The sequence below is a fragment of the Notamacropus eugenii genome, chromosome 7 (assembly GCF_028372415.1).
Source record: "Notamacropus eugenii isolate mMacEug1 chromosome 7, mMacEug1.pri_v2, whole genome shotgun sequence".
NCBI classification, from domain to species: domain Eukaryota; kingdom Metazoa; phylum Chordata; class Mammalia; order Diprotodontia; family Macropodidae; genus Notamacropus; species Notamacropus eugenii.
Window position 1 is genome coordinate 45,786,557 of NC_092878.1, and position 17,825 is coordinate 45,804,381.

A 17,825-nucleotide genomic window follows, 5' to 3' on the forward strand; every position below is an offset into this window, starting at 1 on the left:
CTCCACTGCTACCAAATTCTGGGGTAGGTAGCAAGACACGTTGCCAGTTGTTTATGAAGACTTCAAATCAGATGGGAAGTACCACTTCAATCCATGTGAACCACAGTATGAGAAATTTAGCTCCTAGAATTCTGCTCATTTATTAGAACCTTACTGTAAGACTGGAGAGTCATCATTAACTCTAGAATTCATAATGTAGCACAGCAAAATCTTTTCAGAATATTATTGGATATAGGCAAATTCAATTAATCCAAAATGTTTGGGTATTTATGATAGAAATAATCGAATTTTGTTATCTGATTTGCCCTAAAAATTAACCCAATGATTACATAACTCAGGTCTTTTACTCTTTCCTTTTTAGCTGAAAGACAAAATATTGAATTTTCTGGAATATTAGGATTTAGAAATGTTTTGGCTTTGCCAGATTTCTGAATCCTTCATAAAATATGGACAGTCATATTAGTAATTATAATTGACATTTACATTGCACTTTAAGATTTTCAAATTGCTTTCCCTATATAATGTCATTTTAGCCTTATAACCACTGTAAGAGTTAGGAGCTATTATCTCCATTTTTCAGATGAGAATACTGAGGTTTATGGACCTTCACTGATCTAAAATTATAGCTAATAAGTGTCCGAGGGGCAATTCAAATGCAGTCTTTTGGCTTCTAAGCCCAGTGCCAGATCTACTACGTCTAAAAGTATAAATGATTGTTTACAAAAACAAACCAAAAAGACCGTACCCAAGTAGAGTAGCACCTTGCCCCAAGTTATCAGCCATATTTCAGAAACCAGAGAATAAGAAACCCATGCTTCAAAGTATCTGAATCAATGATCATTTAATGAACAGACACTATCCCTACAAGGAAAATCACAGATAAACCGATAGAGGATTTCCTTTTTGTTTCACTCATCTGAAAAGTTGACACCTTAGTATCTGCCTGTATTATAAGCTTCTCTCTCATTTTCCCTTCCCTTCTAATTTAACCAGGTTTCCCATCACCCCCAGCATGATTGTATTTGCTCTGGAGATAGAAGCTAAGTTTGAAACAATTATTGATTCAGAGACAAAGTTGCCAGTGCAAACTGTCAATGCAAGTTTTTCCCACACTTTCTAAATAGTAACAATGATTTTGCCAGGTAACCATGGCCCAGGTTGTATTTTTCAGCAGAGTGCCAGCTTGTGGATACTTCCATTTGGTAAGTGGATTTTTATTTTTATTATTATTAGAATCTAAGAGGAAAGTTTTCAGGAAGCATTTGGCAAACGTTTAAGTGTGTGTTGCTTTTCTGCATAAGGAGAATTTTCTGTACCCCTAAAACATGAGAAGTCACAGCCTACCAGAAGTTCTTATGACATTGAACTGAATGAGGATCTCTCTATACAGGTGTTAGAGGAAACTCCTACCCCCACTGTCTAGCATGCAAACCTATGCTGATCTTTGTTATTCCACAGAAGACAGTATCTGTATAAAGTGTCACTGATCTGGTCACTATCTCCGAGAGCCTGGCAGAGTTCCAGCACGGGCTTCTTAGTGTTGGTGAAGGAAGCCAATTAAGATCACAAGATAGTAGCTGGTAATAATAAACTTCTAATGATGTTCCTGACTGAAAAGAGGTAATTAAAATGTGTATGTGGATGACCCCAGCTTCTGTCAGCTCAATGTAGCTGTTACACTGACAATATGCATGTTTTGTTTAGGAAAAGGAGTTCATGTTGTCCAACAACAATAAAATAAGCAATTTAATAACACAAAAAAAGAGAAAGGTTTGCCTTAGAAAAGCAAAGTTGTTGCAACATCTTTGCATTCCTGATGGGCTTCAGATGGTTGCTGCCTGTTCAGTGCCCAGTATTTAGCTGTCTCTCTCACTCTCTCCACAGCCCACCTTCTCCGTGTCCCAAAAACAAAGAACTCTCTCTGGGTTTGTCTATTTCATTAGGGCTGCATCTGATCTCCTGTGTGTGCTTTCTGGAAATCAGACTATTTCAAAACCGGACAATTAATTAGGTAGGAAAGGAAGCCATCCTCCTTATCATTCGATCTAGCTATTGACATAAGTATTTCACACTTCCCCCCCCCCCATCCCCACCCCCCACCACACACCCTGAAGCCCAGAGGTTTCCTGTACACCTGGGCTGCTCACCCCATCAATTTCCTTCTTTTAGCTTGTCCACTGAGAGGTGGCAAGGACTCTCCAAGAAAAAGAAAAAAGGAAAAATAAGCAACAGAACTCTGCTCTGAGCCTTTATCTTGATCACACACTGTTTGTTTTCCCATTGATGTCTGTAATGAAACAAAGAGGATTTAATCGTGTTAAACAAAAGCCTATTGGTACCCAGAGGGATCTCATTTAACTCTGCTCCAAGTCTTGGAGTTTCGGGTTTCACATCTTCCTCTTTGCCGATCCACCAGGCTGAGTTTCTTACCTGGGGCTTAAAATTGCGAGGTGCGAAACTCTTCTTTTGTTTTGACAGGTGCTCTTTGCTAAACATCAGCCTAGCATTGATGGTGCTAATACACAGAAAGAAAAAAATTCGGAGATGCTAATGACTGTAGTTACCCAACTACTGCCTTTAATGGGTTTTATTAAGTTCCCTCTCTTGAAGTTCTTTGGGTAAAGTGGAGAAAACAAATGGTTCTAAAGGAAAGGGTGTGTGAGAAATAGTCTTTGGCAAGAGGAACCAAAGCCAGGTATAACTCTCCACTTGACTTCCCATTGGGGAGGGGAGAAGGGAAGAGAAAGATGGGCGGAAAAGACCTGAGATGGATGCTTCTTAATCTGAAGGGCCAGCTACTGGAAGGGCCTGAAACCCTGACTTCATTGGGTAGAGAATATTGACATGGGGCAGACTGGCCTTCAGATTAGGAGCCCCCTAGATATGGGGCTCCAAGTGTGGCTGACTCAACCTTGTTGATCTCCAATCTCACTTAGAAGTTAGTAATAACAATGATGATGTTGTCTGTCGGAAAAACAGGATCTCAGAACCTATTAACACAGGTTTCCATCTTCTTTCCCCTGCAACCAGTAATGTTTCCTCCATCCCTAATATTCTTGCAGTCACTCCTGCTCCTGTCATTCTGAAGAAGCAGCTTGGAAAGAATTTTAGCCTCTTCTCAGGGTTTAATTGTCCTTTGGGGTTACCATCATTGGCCTTCCCAGGTTTTGATCTCTGATATCACACTTCCATCTAAGTGAGAACACTTTCTCTTCTGGCAGACGGAGAGATCTGCAGCCTAGACAAGCCTGTAGAGCTTTGGAGCTCCTTAAATGTGGCTAAAGTTTCTATCTCAGGTAGTCAAGGGTAGGGTTAAGGTTGAAGCTCTCCTTGGGTGGGACCTTCAAGGGACAGAGAATCATGACACTTTGTCAGCCTGTGGCCTAGCAGTGATTAGAAGTGACTGTGGGTATGGAGCGGAGGGCTTGGTTACAAGGATGAAAAAAGTGGTTTTAAACCTTAGAGACCAACAACAAAAACTTCAATTCCATGTTGGGAAGAAGGCTTTAGGCAATTCTCTCTAGGTAATTCAATCCTTGTTAAAAGGTTCCTAGAGAAGGGCTTGGGTGATCCTCCCAAAGAAACATGTCAGTTCACCAAAACTCTACTGCTTCTTCCAGGCAACAGGTTCACCTTCATAGCAATTATTCTTCATTCTCCCTCACTCCACAGCTCCCATTCTCCATAGACCATGTTGCCATGTTGTCCTGTCAGTTTCATCTCTTTAGTACCTCTCATATTGGTCCCATTCTTTCCTCCTCTATAATCCAACCTCCACACAGTTGGCAAAAAAATATTCCTAAAGTACAGGTAAGATCACATTTCTCTGTTTAACAAGCTTCAGTAGTTCCTCATTACCTTTAGGGAAAAAAAATACAAACTCCTCTGTTTGGCATTCAAAGTCCTTCATAATTTGGCTCCAGCCTACCAGTCCAGCCTGTTCACACATTTCTTCCCCTGATGCATTCTAAATTCCAGCCAAACTGTTGTCAGTGCTATTCTCCGTACATTTCATCTCGCCTCCATGTGTCCTTCTACCCACTCACCTTCATCTCTGGGAACCCCTGTCTCCCCTCAATTCTCAGTACCCATTCCACCTCCTTTAAAGGTCTTTCCGATTCAAGAATGAGCGTAATGATGAAGTATTTGTTATTAAGTACTTTCTGTGTGAGTGAATGAAAAAAAGTATTAACATTTGCTATGTGCAAAACTGTACTGAATGCTAGAGATATAAGTATAAGAAACCACAACAATCTCTTTCCTCAATAAGCTTATATTCTAATGCAGAAAGATAACAAATAAAAGGAAGCAAGAAAAAGGGAGAATAGGAGATCTACCAGGCAATGACTTGGACATCTGGTTACTTGGGAAGTGAAAGCTTACCCATTAGAGCCCAGGATGATTCCAGAGTCATAGTCCAAGGTTCTGATAAGAAGGGGAGGAGGAGGAGGAGGACCCTGGCTGGTGTGCATGATTTGAAAATGTCAAGAGAGATTAATGGATTTCCCTAAAAAATGCTTTTGATGATAAGAATGTATGTGCATATATTATATACTTGGGGAATGGGCAGGGGAAAAGAGAAATATATAATATATATTGTGATATATAATATATTATATATACATATATGCATGCACATGTATATATATATACACGCATATACACACATATATACACTACATATATATATATGGATATATATGTATGAAGTGGTCCATTAGTGAGCAAACAAGATGACATTTGAGGGAAAGCGCCTGCGGCATAAAGAAAAATCATCTTCTACTGTAAGTTTTCAGTGATGGAGAAGGGAAAGGAGAAGAAATCCTTAGGAGTAAACATAAACATCAGCCAACCATCAAAGTATGTTTATTTAGTTCCTACTACTTACCAAGCATGAAGGATTCAAATACAAAATTTAGAGAATCTTGCTATCATGGAACTTACATTCTACTAGGGTGATAAAACATGCCCCCCCTCAGAATGCAGTATCATGTCATCATAAAAGGCTTGATTTGAAGTCAAGATTGGTGATCGTGCTGCTGAAACATTTATTAATTGGGTTCATTTACCTACTTAAGTATATATAATATAAATTATATATATTACATATCTATAAGCACATATAATATAAGCACATATAATATTACCTATTTGCCTCTGGACAAGTTACAATGAAGATCCTGACAGCATTGGTATAGGGAGTTGACCTTACGTTGGAGTTCTTGTACCAGTGAAACCACAAATACTGCCCCTAGCCCCATACCATTTATTTACTTCTTTGGATCAGAGAATCCACAGATTTATAGCTGCAAGGGAATTTTCTTAGAGTTGTTCTAGCCCATTTTTCAACTGAGGATCTATGCCTCAGACTAGCTCAAATGATCTACCCAGAGTCACACAGCTATCTAGTGTCTGAGTGGGTATAAGAACTTGGGTTCTCCTGACTCCAAGTCAAGCATTCCATCAACTGCACCAAGCTAGAACATGTTTTACTATTCCCTTACTAGAATAAAAGATCTTTGCGTCCAAGGTCTTTCACTTTTGTATATGTGTTCCCAGTACCTAGGGCATATAAGTAGGAGCTAAGTCACTTTGTGTTAATGATTATTTGTGTATGTACTTGGGAGGGTTTTCTTTCTTTTTTCCTTTTTCCAGCATAGAAAAGTGAAGTCAGGAACTCTTTCCCTGGCCCCATTTCTTTCCACACACATATAACATGTAAACACATTTCCATCAAACATACGTAATTGGGGACACTGCTCACCCCCTAGCCTTCTTCTCCTTTTATATAATCTTATTATAGTGAATATGACTGCATTTTTCATTTTAGTTCAATTCAAGAAGAATTTCTTAATCACCTCTATGTGCCAGGCACTAAACTAGGGTCTATGGATATAAAGACATAATAAAGTTCTTACCTTCAAGGAACTCGTTCCTTTTCACTGAACAAGAAATGAAGGCAAAAGCTACTTACTTTACTATCTTTAACTTTTTCATCCTGTCATATCCCATTTGTACGTAGTATTCATCAATGCTACCGATCCCTTTCTTCCTCTCCTTAAGGTTAAGTGATTAGTATTAATAGTATTAAAAGCATTGGGAGCAGCCTGGTACACAGTGCCTTGCAAACAGTAGGCACTTAATTCATGCTTATGCTTGGCACGTAGAAAACACTTAATAAATAGCTGTTGACTGCCTGAAATGTATATTGAACTGAGCAGTCATTCAGAAATCCTAGCTTCCCCAGACTGCTAGTCAGCAATGTTTCAAGTAGATTTCATAGATAAATGTAAACTTGGGGTCTGGCTGCCCTTAAATGAGCCTACAGGGCTTCCTTTAACCATGTTTAATTTTCTCTCGAATAGCTTATTGCAATCTTTGCTAAGTCATTTTTAATTGATAACTTTGCAGAAGACAAAGGCATTGTTTTCAAGGAGGCTGAGGCAGGTGAGAAATGTTAGCTTAGCTACAGAGATGAGTAGCATTGGGTCTGTTTGTTTTTATAGCTCTTTGCCAAGACAAGAAAATAAAAGGCAAACCCCAAATCTATTCGATTCTTTGAGTGAAATACCTGGAATTAAGCAACAGACTGGCGGAGGGAAGGAGAAAGAAAGAAAACTGTAACCCTGACTTTCTCCCAAACAAGAAGATTCTCATCCCTAGAAGCTGCTTTATTCATGGTCTCTGCACCATATCCCAGATTTACTTTAAAAATAACAGTTAACACATGAATACCAAAGGGGGCATTCAAACACCAATTACCTAATCTGAACAATTCAAAACTGAATAGCTCGGAAATTGAAATGAGGAACGTGGCAAGCTTTTACTTCAGTGCGGACCTGGTGTTTGAGTTCTTCTCAATTAAACTGTGAAGGGGAAAAAAATACATCCTGCACAGTTACTTATCTGACATTTGAATCATAAAACCAACATCAGAAGCCACGTTCATTTCTCCAAATTCTCTTTTTCTGCTGCAGCAAATATATTGGACCATTCCATTCTATTTCTCTTATTGTAATTTTCCTACTTCATATAATTGGGCTTTTTTATGAGAACTTATGCATGCTTTCTTGTAATCGTGATTGAAGCCAGTTAAATTCACAGAAGGAAAGAAAAAGGGTAAGGAAAATAATTTTTTTCTACCAATTTTCCCCCCAGATAAGAAATTGCTGATTTGAAAAGAGCAAGATTTGTTTTTGCTTTTTCTCCCCACGCTGAACATCCTGATACAGGGAACACCTGGGCTTGCCAAGGTATTCAAATATACAGATGGCTGCAAAGAAATAATTTAGGGCCGTCTAATTATTTTGTTAGGCTGCCACCTCCTGGTAGCAAGCTGCTAAGTTTTTCTCTTTCATTCTTAGCAGGACACTCATAAGAAAAGAAAAGCAAGGAAGTTATTACATTTTGACCAAATTTGGTTGTAAATTTTCTATTTTTCACTTCTGTAGATCCTCCAATAAATCTTGTACTGATATCTCATTATGGGGCAGAAGGGAACCTGGGTTCCTGATCCCTATACCTCTAGAGCACAAATTCCTATCAGGCTAGAAAAACTTTGAATAAAGCCCTAAGTATAAACTACCTGACTGCTGGGTGAGAACCAACCAATGATCTCTATTGCAGAGCTGTTCATCAATAGATGGAATTTTGAGGCATCAGCAGTTTATAAAGATCATAGCAGCAAAGGATCACAGATTGAGAGTCAGAAAGAAACTTTAAGTTCATCTACTTCAATCCCCTCATTTTATAGATGAAGAAACTGAAACCCAAAGAAGTTGAAGGACTTGCCCAACATGCAAGTAATGAGTAGCACAGAGTAGATCCTCTGAATCCAAGCCCAGCACCTTGTACCATACCGCCTCCCCATCCATTGCTATACCATTTACTAAACCATAGTAAGAAGAACATTCAACCTCATATTTATATAATGCTTTCTAATCAATCAACACGTAGTTATTAAGGACAGCACAGTGACATTTCTTGCACTTAGATCACTCTATGTCAGGCCCTCATCACCTTTTTCTTAGATTATTGCAACAGCTAATTGGTCTCCTTGCCTCAAGCAGCTTATTGTTCCAGGCCATTGTACATGTTACAGCCAAAGTTATGTTGCTTAAGCAATGAGCTGACCATGTGACTCCCATATTCAAACAATTCCAGTGACTTCCTATGGCCTCCAAGATGCAATATGAGCCATTCTGTTTAGCTTTTAAAGCCCTCCACAATCTGGCCCCATTTTCTATCTTCATTGGACAGAAAGTTTAGAAGAAATTCAGTGATATTAAGAAAGTGGCCATTGTGGTAAAATACTAAAGGGGAAGTTATTTATGCCTAAGGGCATACCTTTGCATTATGATTTCTTTACAGAAAAATTATCTTCAAATATTCTATTTTGGTGTCTTGAAATTTCCTTTAGATATAAAAAATTCAATGAAAACTATTTCTAAGGCATATTACACTTTATAGGGCAAGTCTAAGTGATAGATACACAAAGGCATGACAACTTCTAGCAAAAAATACAGTCACCTAAGTCCAAAGAACTGCTTACAGCACTTGGAATTTTCATAACTTGCCAAATACTATGCAGCAAGTTAGTGTTAGAGACAAGATCTGAAGCCAGATTTCCTTACTCCAAGTTCAGCAAACTATCTGTAAACTTTTGGGTTTGCTCACATATCACCATAGTCAGTCATCTTTTTTGTAACGATCTCAAAGAATATTCTTTCGCATTCATATTCTTCTGATGCATTAGGAGTAAGCGGGGCATTCCAAAGCACAATTTCTTTTAATTTGTTTAGGCATCATTTTGTAAAAGTATTCATGTTCTGTGTCCTAGAATTATGCTACTGATTTCTCCCTCTGTACAAAGATGTTTAGTTTATACATAAACAAATGCAATAACTTTCACATAACCCACTGAAGGAAATGGCAAATGTTAGCTTTATTTTAAAAACTAGAAGACAGAAACATAACGTGGTGGAGTGCAAGAATACAGAAGGTCAAGTCAGGAAGACCCGAGTTCAAATACTTCCTCTGGCACTTACTAGACGAAGCCCCGGGCAAGTAACTTAACCTCTCTTGGCCTCAGTTTCCTTATCTATAAAATGGGGATGATATATATCTCACAGGGTCATTGTGAAAGTCAAATGAGATAGTTGTAAAGTATTTGCAAAATTGAATAGGCTACATAAAAGCAAACTTTTATGCAGGGGTTGGCTTTGGAGACAAGAAAACCCAAGTGTAAGTCCTATCTCTGACGTAACATGTCACCTTCTGTAAACTCTGGGCAAGGTACTTCATCATCAGTGCTTTGAACACCGAAGAGTATAAATTGTAAAGAAAGTCCCAACATCCATTAGAAGAGACATTTTCCTCTCCTGGGAGTTCCCTATATCAATAATGGACTAGGTCGTTCACTCACCCAAGAGCACATAAACTTTTCTTGTCTGCCGTGTCATGCTATTGTTTCGTATTCAGCTTGCAGTCAACCAAAACCCCCATGTCTTTTCCATATAAACTACTTTTTATCCATTTGTCCCCAGTTCTGTATTTGTGCATTTAATTTACTTTCAGCCAAATGAAGAACTTTATGTTTATTCCTTAAGTGTCATTTTATTAGATTGGACCCATAGCTGCAGACTGGTGAGATCTTTGGAATCTCAATTCTGTCATCCCATGTGTCAGGTCCTCCTCCTAGCTTCAAACCATCTGGAAATTAGCTTCATGTCATCTGCAAATTTGACAAGCACGCCATCTTTGCCTTCATCCAAATAATTGATAATAATGTTGGAATCCATTTGTTCCCGACCTGTTTAGATTTAAGGTACCCTAATTTGAAATTAGAATACATCTTCTACTTTCTATGGCATATCAGATTTTAAACATGCAGGGAAATGGAAGAACTTTAATTGTCTTGTTTCCCTTTAGAACAGCAAGAGTCTAGAAATACCTAATTAGTTCATATCTAGGTACAGGCCAACAGGATGCTAGCTTGCTATCCCATGGTGCAGTGGTCATCAACAATCTCCTCCTCCCTCTCTTGAAACCAGACTTACTTGTATATTTGTCATTTAAGTCCAATCACTGTTAATGATCTCAGTGCTCTACTTCTTCCAAGATTGAGTTACCTTCTTATAGAAGGAGAGGAGAAGAAAAAAACAGTTTGAGTTCTTCATGCCAAAGGAACATAATGCAGTGCTGGACCTGGAATCATGAAGACCCCAGTTCAAATCCAGCTTCAGATATTCACTAAATGTGTTTCCCTGGATAAGTCACTTTAAGCTCTGCCTCACTTTCCTCATCTGTAAAACAGGGATGATGATAATGGTGAGAACAACAGCACCTACTTCCCAGGGTTGTTGTGAGGATAAAATGAAATAATATTTGTAAAGTGTTTTGCAAACCTCAAAGTGCTATAGTAAGTGCTAACAATTATAATTATTGTTATCATTAAGTAAATTTGTTTATCCTATTTACTAAATCAACAGAGAAATATAACTAGGTGATCCCTGGCAACACATCACTGGAAAACAATGCTTTATGCCAATAAGTCCTAATATCTTTGCCTACGTTCTCCTAGTGTTTGGTGGGGAGAAGGGAGGAGTGGGAAATGGGAGGTATCAGAACAAAAATTTTTGTGCAGTGAAGTTTGGGTGCCTATTTCTGCTGTAAACCATGAGATAATCCATCTCTGGTTTATTTCAGGAACAACTAGGATAGGGAAAAGCTCACTGAACTTGGAATTCAAGGACCTGTCATTTAAATTAGCTATGGCATTGTAGGCAAGTTGTTTATTTAACTTTTCTGAACTTCAGTTTTCTCATTTGTAAAAAGGTTATTTAACTGAATTCATTTCAACCAACATTTATTAAGGGCAGCCTAGGTACAGTGGATAGAATGCCTGGATCAGGAAGACAGCTCTACCGAGTTCAAATCTGGCCTCAGACACTTACTATCTATGTGATCCTGGGCAAGTCATTTAATTCTGTTTGCTTCAGTTTCCTCATCTATAACATGAGCTGGAGAAGAAAATGGCAAACTACTCCAGTATCTTTGCCAAGAAAACCTCAAATGGAGTTATGAAGAGTTGGATACAACTGAAAAATGATTGGACTAAACCTTTTTTAAAGGTCCTGCAAAAGGTCAGAGTGCTGTGCTGGCTTATAAAGACAACATCATACAAACTGTTCCAGTCCTCAAAGAGCTTATACTCTGCAGGCAAAGAAGGAATGGGGAGAACGGAGGGGATAGGATATAACGTCCCCACAGAGAGGAGAATTGAAAGTATATTCAAAGTAATAATAATATTAACTAACATTTATATAATGTTTACTATGAGCCAGGCACTGTTAAGCACTTTAATTATCATCTCATTGAATCCTCATAACAACACTGGGAAGTAGCCATTATTATTATCCCAGTTTTATAATTTATGAGGAAACTGAGGCACATGGAGTTTAAGTGACTTGCCCAGGGTCAAAAGCAAGTGTCTGATATGTGTAAATAAAACAGAATTTCGGGAACCAATTTCAATTTGTTGTGAAGATGACTGTGTACATACAATATTTATAAAATATAAAGCTTTATGTTGGTGTGGACTACTATTATCTTTAAAAGAACAACCACAAATGCTATTTTCATTCGTTAATCTGTCAGTCTTATCAAACCAGTGCCAATGTCTTATCAATAATTAATTGACGGTCAATGATTAACCATATGATGTAAGATGATTTAAGCTTTTGTTATTATATTCATAAAATAAAAATCTAATATTAAAATTTCTATCCAAGGTTTGTGTAGGATAATCACAAGCCTTCATATTTATCTTGTTAAATGGTTTTTTTTTAGTAAGATGCATTCCTATTTGTGAGGCTTGAGCCACTGTGGTGATTATAGGCTTAAGACTCTATTTATGTTAGACTAATCCAGGAATTCTTAGCCTTTTTTGTGTATGTAATGAAGGTGAAGCCTATAGATCCTTTCTTGGAATAATATTTTTTCAAAGCATAAAATACATAGGATTAGAAAGGAAACCAACTATATTGAAATACGGTATGAAAAAAATTAAAACAAAGTTCACAGATCCACATTTAAAAAGCTTTGGCATAATCTAGAGCTATAAAGCTTCAACTTTTCTCTCTGCAGTCATTATAAACTGAGACTCTACTTTGAAGTAGAGTTAATAGTTCTGTACAGAACAGTTGGTGTCACCTGTTGGGAAGTGTTTTTTTAAGAAGGCAAGCATTTTGAAAAAATATTTTCATTGATAAACCACTGAGACTTTTTTAAGCCAAAAGAACAATTTTAAAGTTCTGACATCAGTGGGGGGAAAAAGCAAGCTGGGTTGGACAGGGCCATTGGAGACCCCGTGTCCTAGAACTTCTCAGAGGCCCAAGGAAAACAGTGAACAATCTGGAATTCTGTGATCATGGGAATAAGTAAGATCCATTGTTCAGTTACATCTGCGACTGTTGTCCCAAAGTAGCAGAAGAAGCAGTTATGGATCTTGTCATTGGTTCTGGAGAAAGTAGCAGGGCAGAGGAAAGTTGTACGTAAATATAGGAAAGGCTACTGGGGTCTCTTTGGTGTCTTTTAAAAAGACCAAGGACCCTGCATGTTGAAAAGACTGTTGAGCTTCAATCTGAATTATGTGTGAAATTCAGAGGAGCAAAAAGCAAGGGCATTGCATTAACCTTTTGTACCACTGCACCCATTTTTCTGTCATTTATTGTGTCATTTTCTTTGAAAAATCTTATTGGAATCATGCTTGGAAATGCTACTATACATAACGCTTCTGCTTTCACAAGAAGTGCTATTTTCTGTAATTTATAACTCAGGCAGTTACATATGCTCTAGCCTAAACTCGTCATTTAAGGTCTCATTTTCAGAACACTTTCATTCCCTGCTCTAGTACCAAAGTCACATAGGAATGTAAGGGCCAGGATTCAAATCCAGCTCCTCTGATTTCAAACCCAGTGAGTGGTCTTTCTCATCCCACCACTGCCTATCACATACTCAGTTTCAACCTGACTCAAACTTTCTACTCATGCTATGGCTGTATGACAATACCCTTAACTTTTTTTGACCTTGTCCTGATCCCATGTTTCATTGTCATCTTAGAGAGCTCTCTGACAACTCATCTTCTAGAATCAGCTACTCGTGCAACTCTAATCTCCTTAGTCCAGTGTGGTGTGTCCCCTTCAATTGCAACTCCTGATAATCATAGGAATATTATTTCAATGAGACTCCAGCTCAAAATCAGAACCAGAAAGACTTTCTCTTCCTTGGGACTATATTAGCTCTAGAATATATGAAAAGAATCCTTTTTTGCTCATCTTTTTATTCCCATAGCATTTGTCAAAAGTGCTAAATGAATATTTATTGAACAAATCTACAATTCTAATAATAGTTCAATAGCTCAATAGTTCAATACCTAAGATGCTTTAAGTATATTGTCTTATTTATTCTTTACAACAACCCTGTGAGATAAGATTATCCCCATTTTCTGGGGGAAGGAACAGACTCAGATTGTGTAACTTCCCCTTTGTCACACTTAGCATGTAAGTTATGATATGAACCCAGGTTCTCTTAATTAAGTCCAGCACTCCCTCCACCAAGTCTTAAGACTAGTGTATGGTCCTCCAAGGCAGTGGCCAGATAACTTTCATCCATATTTACTTGCAGTCTTTAAACTCAACATCCTAATGGAATATGTAACTAATGAATTTGAATGAGGAAGTGTATCTCTCTAGCAAACACTCACTGGCTTTATATGAAAAGAAGACGCTACGTTGGAGCTGTACTTAATTATAAAGTATTTACCAAGAGCAGATGATTTCTTAAATTCATTGTTATTATAGATCTATGATCTTATTATGTTTGGTGTTGGAAACTTATACAGCCTTTTCACTTACACATTCAAATACTTTAGAATTAGGAAGAACCTAGAGGTAATATTGGCTAATGTACTTGTTTTCAGGAAAGAGATGGTATCTTGTATGTAGTCTCCATTAGAGAACTTCAAATCAGTCCCCCAAGAAGGGGTGGCTACCAACAGACTAGAATTCAAGGAAAAATTATAAAGAGCTTTCCTAGAAGCTAGGGAAAATAGCCTTTTCAACACCTAGAAATTTAAGAGACAAAATCTAAAAAAAAAAAAAAAAAAGCCAATTGGAAAGTGCACAGCCTGAAATGTCTATGCACAAAATTTAGGCAATGGACAAGGTGGACGAGGGCCTGTTGGGATTGGAAGCTCAATTCCGTGTGGACAGTCTTGGGCGGGTAAAGGTGGGAGCTTCTAAATCTTAGAGCTCTCACGAGACCCTCCCAGGAAACGGCAGGGAATAGAGGTGAACCGAGCTATCTTGAGTAATTCCGCCTCTTCCCGTGAGAAACGTGATGGGAGAGAGATCTCCCCGCCCTCGAGATGGTCCTGGATCTGGGCACACTATTGTTATCTAACAGCACGGTATTGAGATGCAAACTGTGTGGCTGAAGGTTAAGTAGGATTGAGGAAGCCTGAGCTCTCTTAGCACGTAAGGAGCCAAGAGGACAGTAGGCTCCGCTTTCTTCTTTCCTCTCTCACCTCCCCCTCTCTCCCCGCTTGCACTTCTACTTCCAATCCCTTAAGATCTTAGCCTCCTTAGGAAATCTCCCCCTCTTCCTCCTAAGGAAGACCCCCCTGCACTTGTAACTAGACCCTGAAATAAAGCTCAACCCTTGTTCGACTCTGGAACGTCCTTTCTCTCATATGAGCATCCGGTTTTGGCCAACCAAAGACCTCGGGAGGTGAGGTAAGAAGACTCGGGTAGCCCACACAGGCCTCTAGGCCTGGCAAGGGCCAATGTAGGAAGGGAAAATTGATCTTATAGTGATCACTGAGATTTGGTTGACTATGATACATAACTGGAATACAGTTCTGCATGGGCATACCTTGTTTAGAAGAAAGAAGATGGGTAAAAAATTTGGGGAGAAGTATCACCCTAAATTTAAAAGCTGTAGCTATGTTTTGGAATTCAGGAACAGGTAGGGGAAGTAGAGTGAAGAGCATTTTTTGAAGATTAAAAGAAGAAACAAAAATACTACATATTCTAGATTTGTAGAAAACAGATTTTAAATGGTTGAGAGGAAGTATAGATAGAACCTCATAAAATTCCTAGATCTAGGAAGGATGAGAAACTCTCAAGAATTAAATTCTGAAGACCCAAAGAAAATGATATGGGGGGAAATGGAGTTGTTTTCTAAAGAAACAAATCAATTTGGATGCACATAGAATAAATTTTTATTTTATTTTTTTCCCCGAAGGTGGAAGGACTCATACTTTATTTCACAAAAACATTTTGTCAATTTTCAGTATCAAAACACTTGCACTATTTGTTCCTCTTTCCCCAGACTGGTTCTCAAATAAACCACACTAAAGGATTGTTCATTTAAGCCCATAAGCTGGATAATGCCAACCTAACAGACCTCACAGAAACTTCTCAAAAAAATTTAAAAAAGAATTAAAAAAGGTCAGCACACTGCCAGCTCACAGACTGCAGACAGAGATCACTCACAGCCAAGAGTAGGTGGAGATGGGGTGGGGGTGGGTCTGATGCTCCCCACATAAGAGAAATAAACTGTCAAAATAATATATATAAACTTTTACAAAAAAGTTTTGTACACAAGCTATTCAAGATTTCTCCCGCATGGAGTGATTAAAAGCACAATGAGATGGCACTTTCAGAGGCAGCAGCTTCTGACCCAGGAATGGGTAATGAGATGAATGTCATTTGGCTCATCAGTGGTAAAAAACGTTTTTTTAAAGAAGTTGAAGTGGGGATAGGCAGAGACACCCCAATTTCTGGGACACATGATCCATTCTGTGAGCAAAGGACGAAAGGAAAGACAATTTGGTCTCAGAGAGGTCTTGTCTGTGTAATTTGCTTGTTTCCTACAGATGCAAATGTTTTGTTTTGTTTTGAATGGGGAAAGGAAAAGGAAAAAAAAACACCCCAAGAACCCTAAAGCTGAAAACCTGAACAGCACTCCTTTTGGCAAATACCTCTTAGAATGACGTTTCAGATTTGGCTGGTGCTTGGTATACAACATTGAGGTTTCCCCATGGTGGAGTCTTTTCTTGAGCTACGTTCAGCTTTCAGCAGAGCAGGCTAACACCTCTTTCCCTCTTCTACGGAGAAGGGGCATTGTTTAGGTAGAAAGATTTATCATCCAAAAGGAAGAAAAGTGATTAGATATAGCCTAGGAACTGCAGAAATTATCTGGAATACTTTACAAATGGTTGCTACGATAACAAAAAAGGGTAATTACAAAACGTATACATCATACAACGTGCTTTTACAGACACCACTGCATTGTGCCCATCTTCCCTTAAATGTGACTCCCAAAAGTGCTCAGTCCTAAGTCCATGTAGGATCCCTGTGGAAGACATCCAGAGACAGTGGTGAAATTGATGGGGGGCAGGGGGCAGGAGTTAAGGGAGAGGGTCAGCAGGGACCCAAAGAAGAAAGCAGCCTTCTGGTTAATGGTCAGCCCTCAGTTTAAAGGTCAAGCCAGCCTCCAGGGAAGTCAGGGTCAATGGAAGGAGCATCACAAAAGGGTGGTGGCTCACTGGAAAAGGGTTTCTACATCTCGTTGAGTTCAAGGAGAGTCTGGGCCAGCATCTTCTGCGTGGTGAGGTGAGCTTCTTTGCTGAATTTCAGTTTCTCTTCCAAGTCATTGATTGTCTTTTCCATCTTGGTTGTCAAGTTCTCAGCATACTTAGCACGGGCCTCTGTTGCCTTGAGTTTCTCGGAAAGCATCTTTATCTCCTGCTCATACTTATATTCTTTCTGAGTATTCTCTGGTTCAGCAGCATCCAGACATGTCAGGTTCTGGTCCATCGATCTGACCCCCGCATCTGTCTCTGGGCTATGGGACTCAGCCCTCATGAGCCTCTCCCCTGTGCCCTCCAAGTCCCTTTCAATGATCAAATTGTGGATTGTCTCCTCGAATTTCTTGTTCATTGCCACTGCGAGGAGCATGGCCTCCTTCAGCTGGAACGCTTGTAGCTCCAACTTCTCTTCGTTCTTCGTGGCCTGACCTTGAATGACCTTCATGCTCCTTTCATTCTCATTAGCTGCCTTCGCTGCCCCTTCCAGCTTCCACAGAACGGTCTGCAGGCCCTCCCGAGCGCTGTCCAGATCCTTCTCAACCCCCTGGATTTGTCGACTCAAGAAAACCACCTCAGCCTCAGCCTGTTCCCAAGTCAGTCTCTCCTCCTCCACTCTCCTCTGGAGCCTTGTGGCCCTCTCCTCGGTGTCCTCGGCCTGCTGCTGCAGAATCTGAAGGCTGTGCTTCATGGCCTCGTGGTTGTTGATAGCAGCCATGGTGCCAGCCCCGTCCCAGCTGCTGTGTCCCCTGCTCGGTGCTGCTGCTACTCCACCTCCCTAGCAAATTTTTAAAAGAAATATTCATAAGATAGTGGCAAGACCAGATAACAGAGGAGGAATGCAAAAACATGACATTGTAAGAGTAGGGTCAGGGGTCTTAAAGTGCAAAATGTGCCAAAGCTGGCAAAAGAAATTAAGGACAACAGAATGGGATTTAATTTAGCTTATGTTGGGGAAAAGTCAAGGATAAAAGAAGATGCAGAACCACTGCTCAAGGGGGATAGGACAGAACATGAAGAAGGCAAAGTCAGTGAATTCTTATTGTGCCTATTGTTTTCCTACCAGGATGACCTTTAGTCTTGAGGGGACAGTATAAAAATACCAAGATAAATAAGGAGCTATTAAAAAAATGTCTTGGTTTTCAAAAAAGTGAAAGGAATACTGAAGATAATA

At 39.2% G+C, this 17,825-nt stretch overlaps 1 protein-coding gene across 2 annotated transcripts in view; it reads right to left on the bottom strand.

The window, feature by feature from the left end:
• Positions 1-15,259: 15,259 nt before the first annotated feature.
• The window catches only part of LOC140514525 (tropomyosin-like), a 32,380-nt gene continuing 29,814 nt past the window's right edge, over positions 15,260-17,825 (bottom strand). For both annotated transcript variants that reach the window (XM_072624975.1, XM_072624976.1), the window contains exon 2: positions 15,260-17,429. In XM_072624975.1, coding sequence (XP_072481076.1) covers positions 16,626-17,369 — 744 coding nt within the window. In that variant the 5' untranslated portion in view covers positions 17,370-17,429 and the 3' untranslated portion in view covers positions 15,260-16,625. The remainder of the gene's footprint in view (positions 17,430-17,825) is intronic.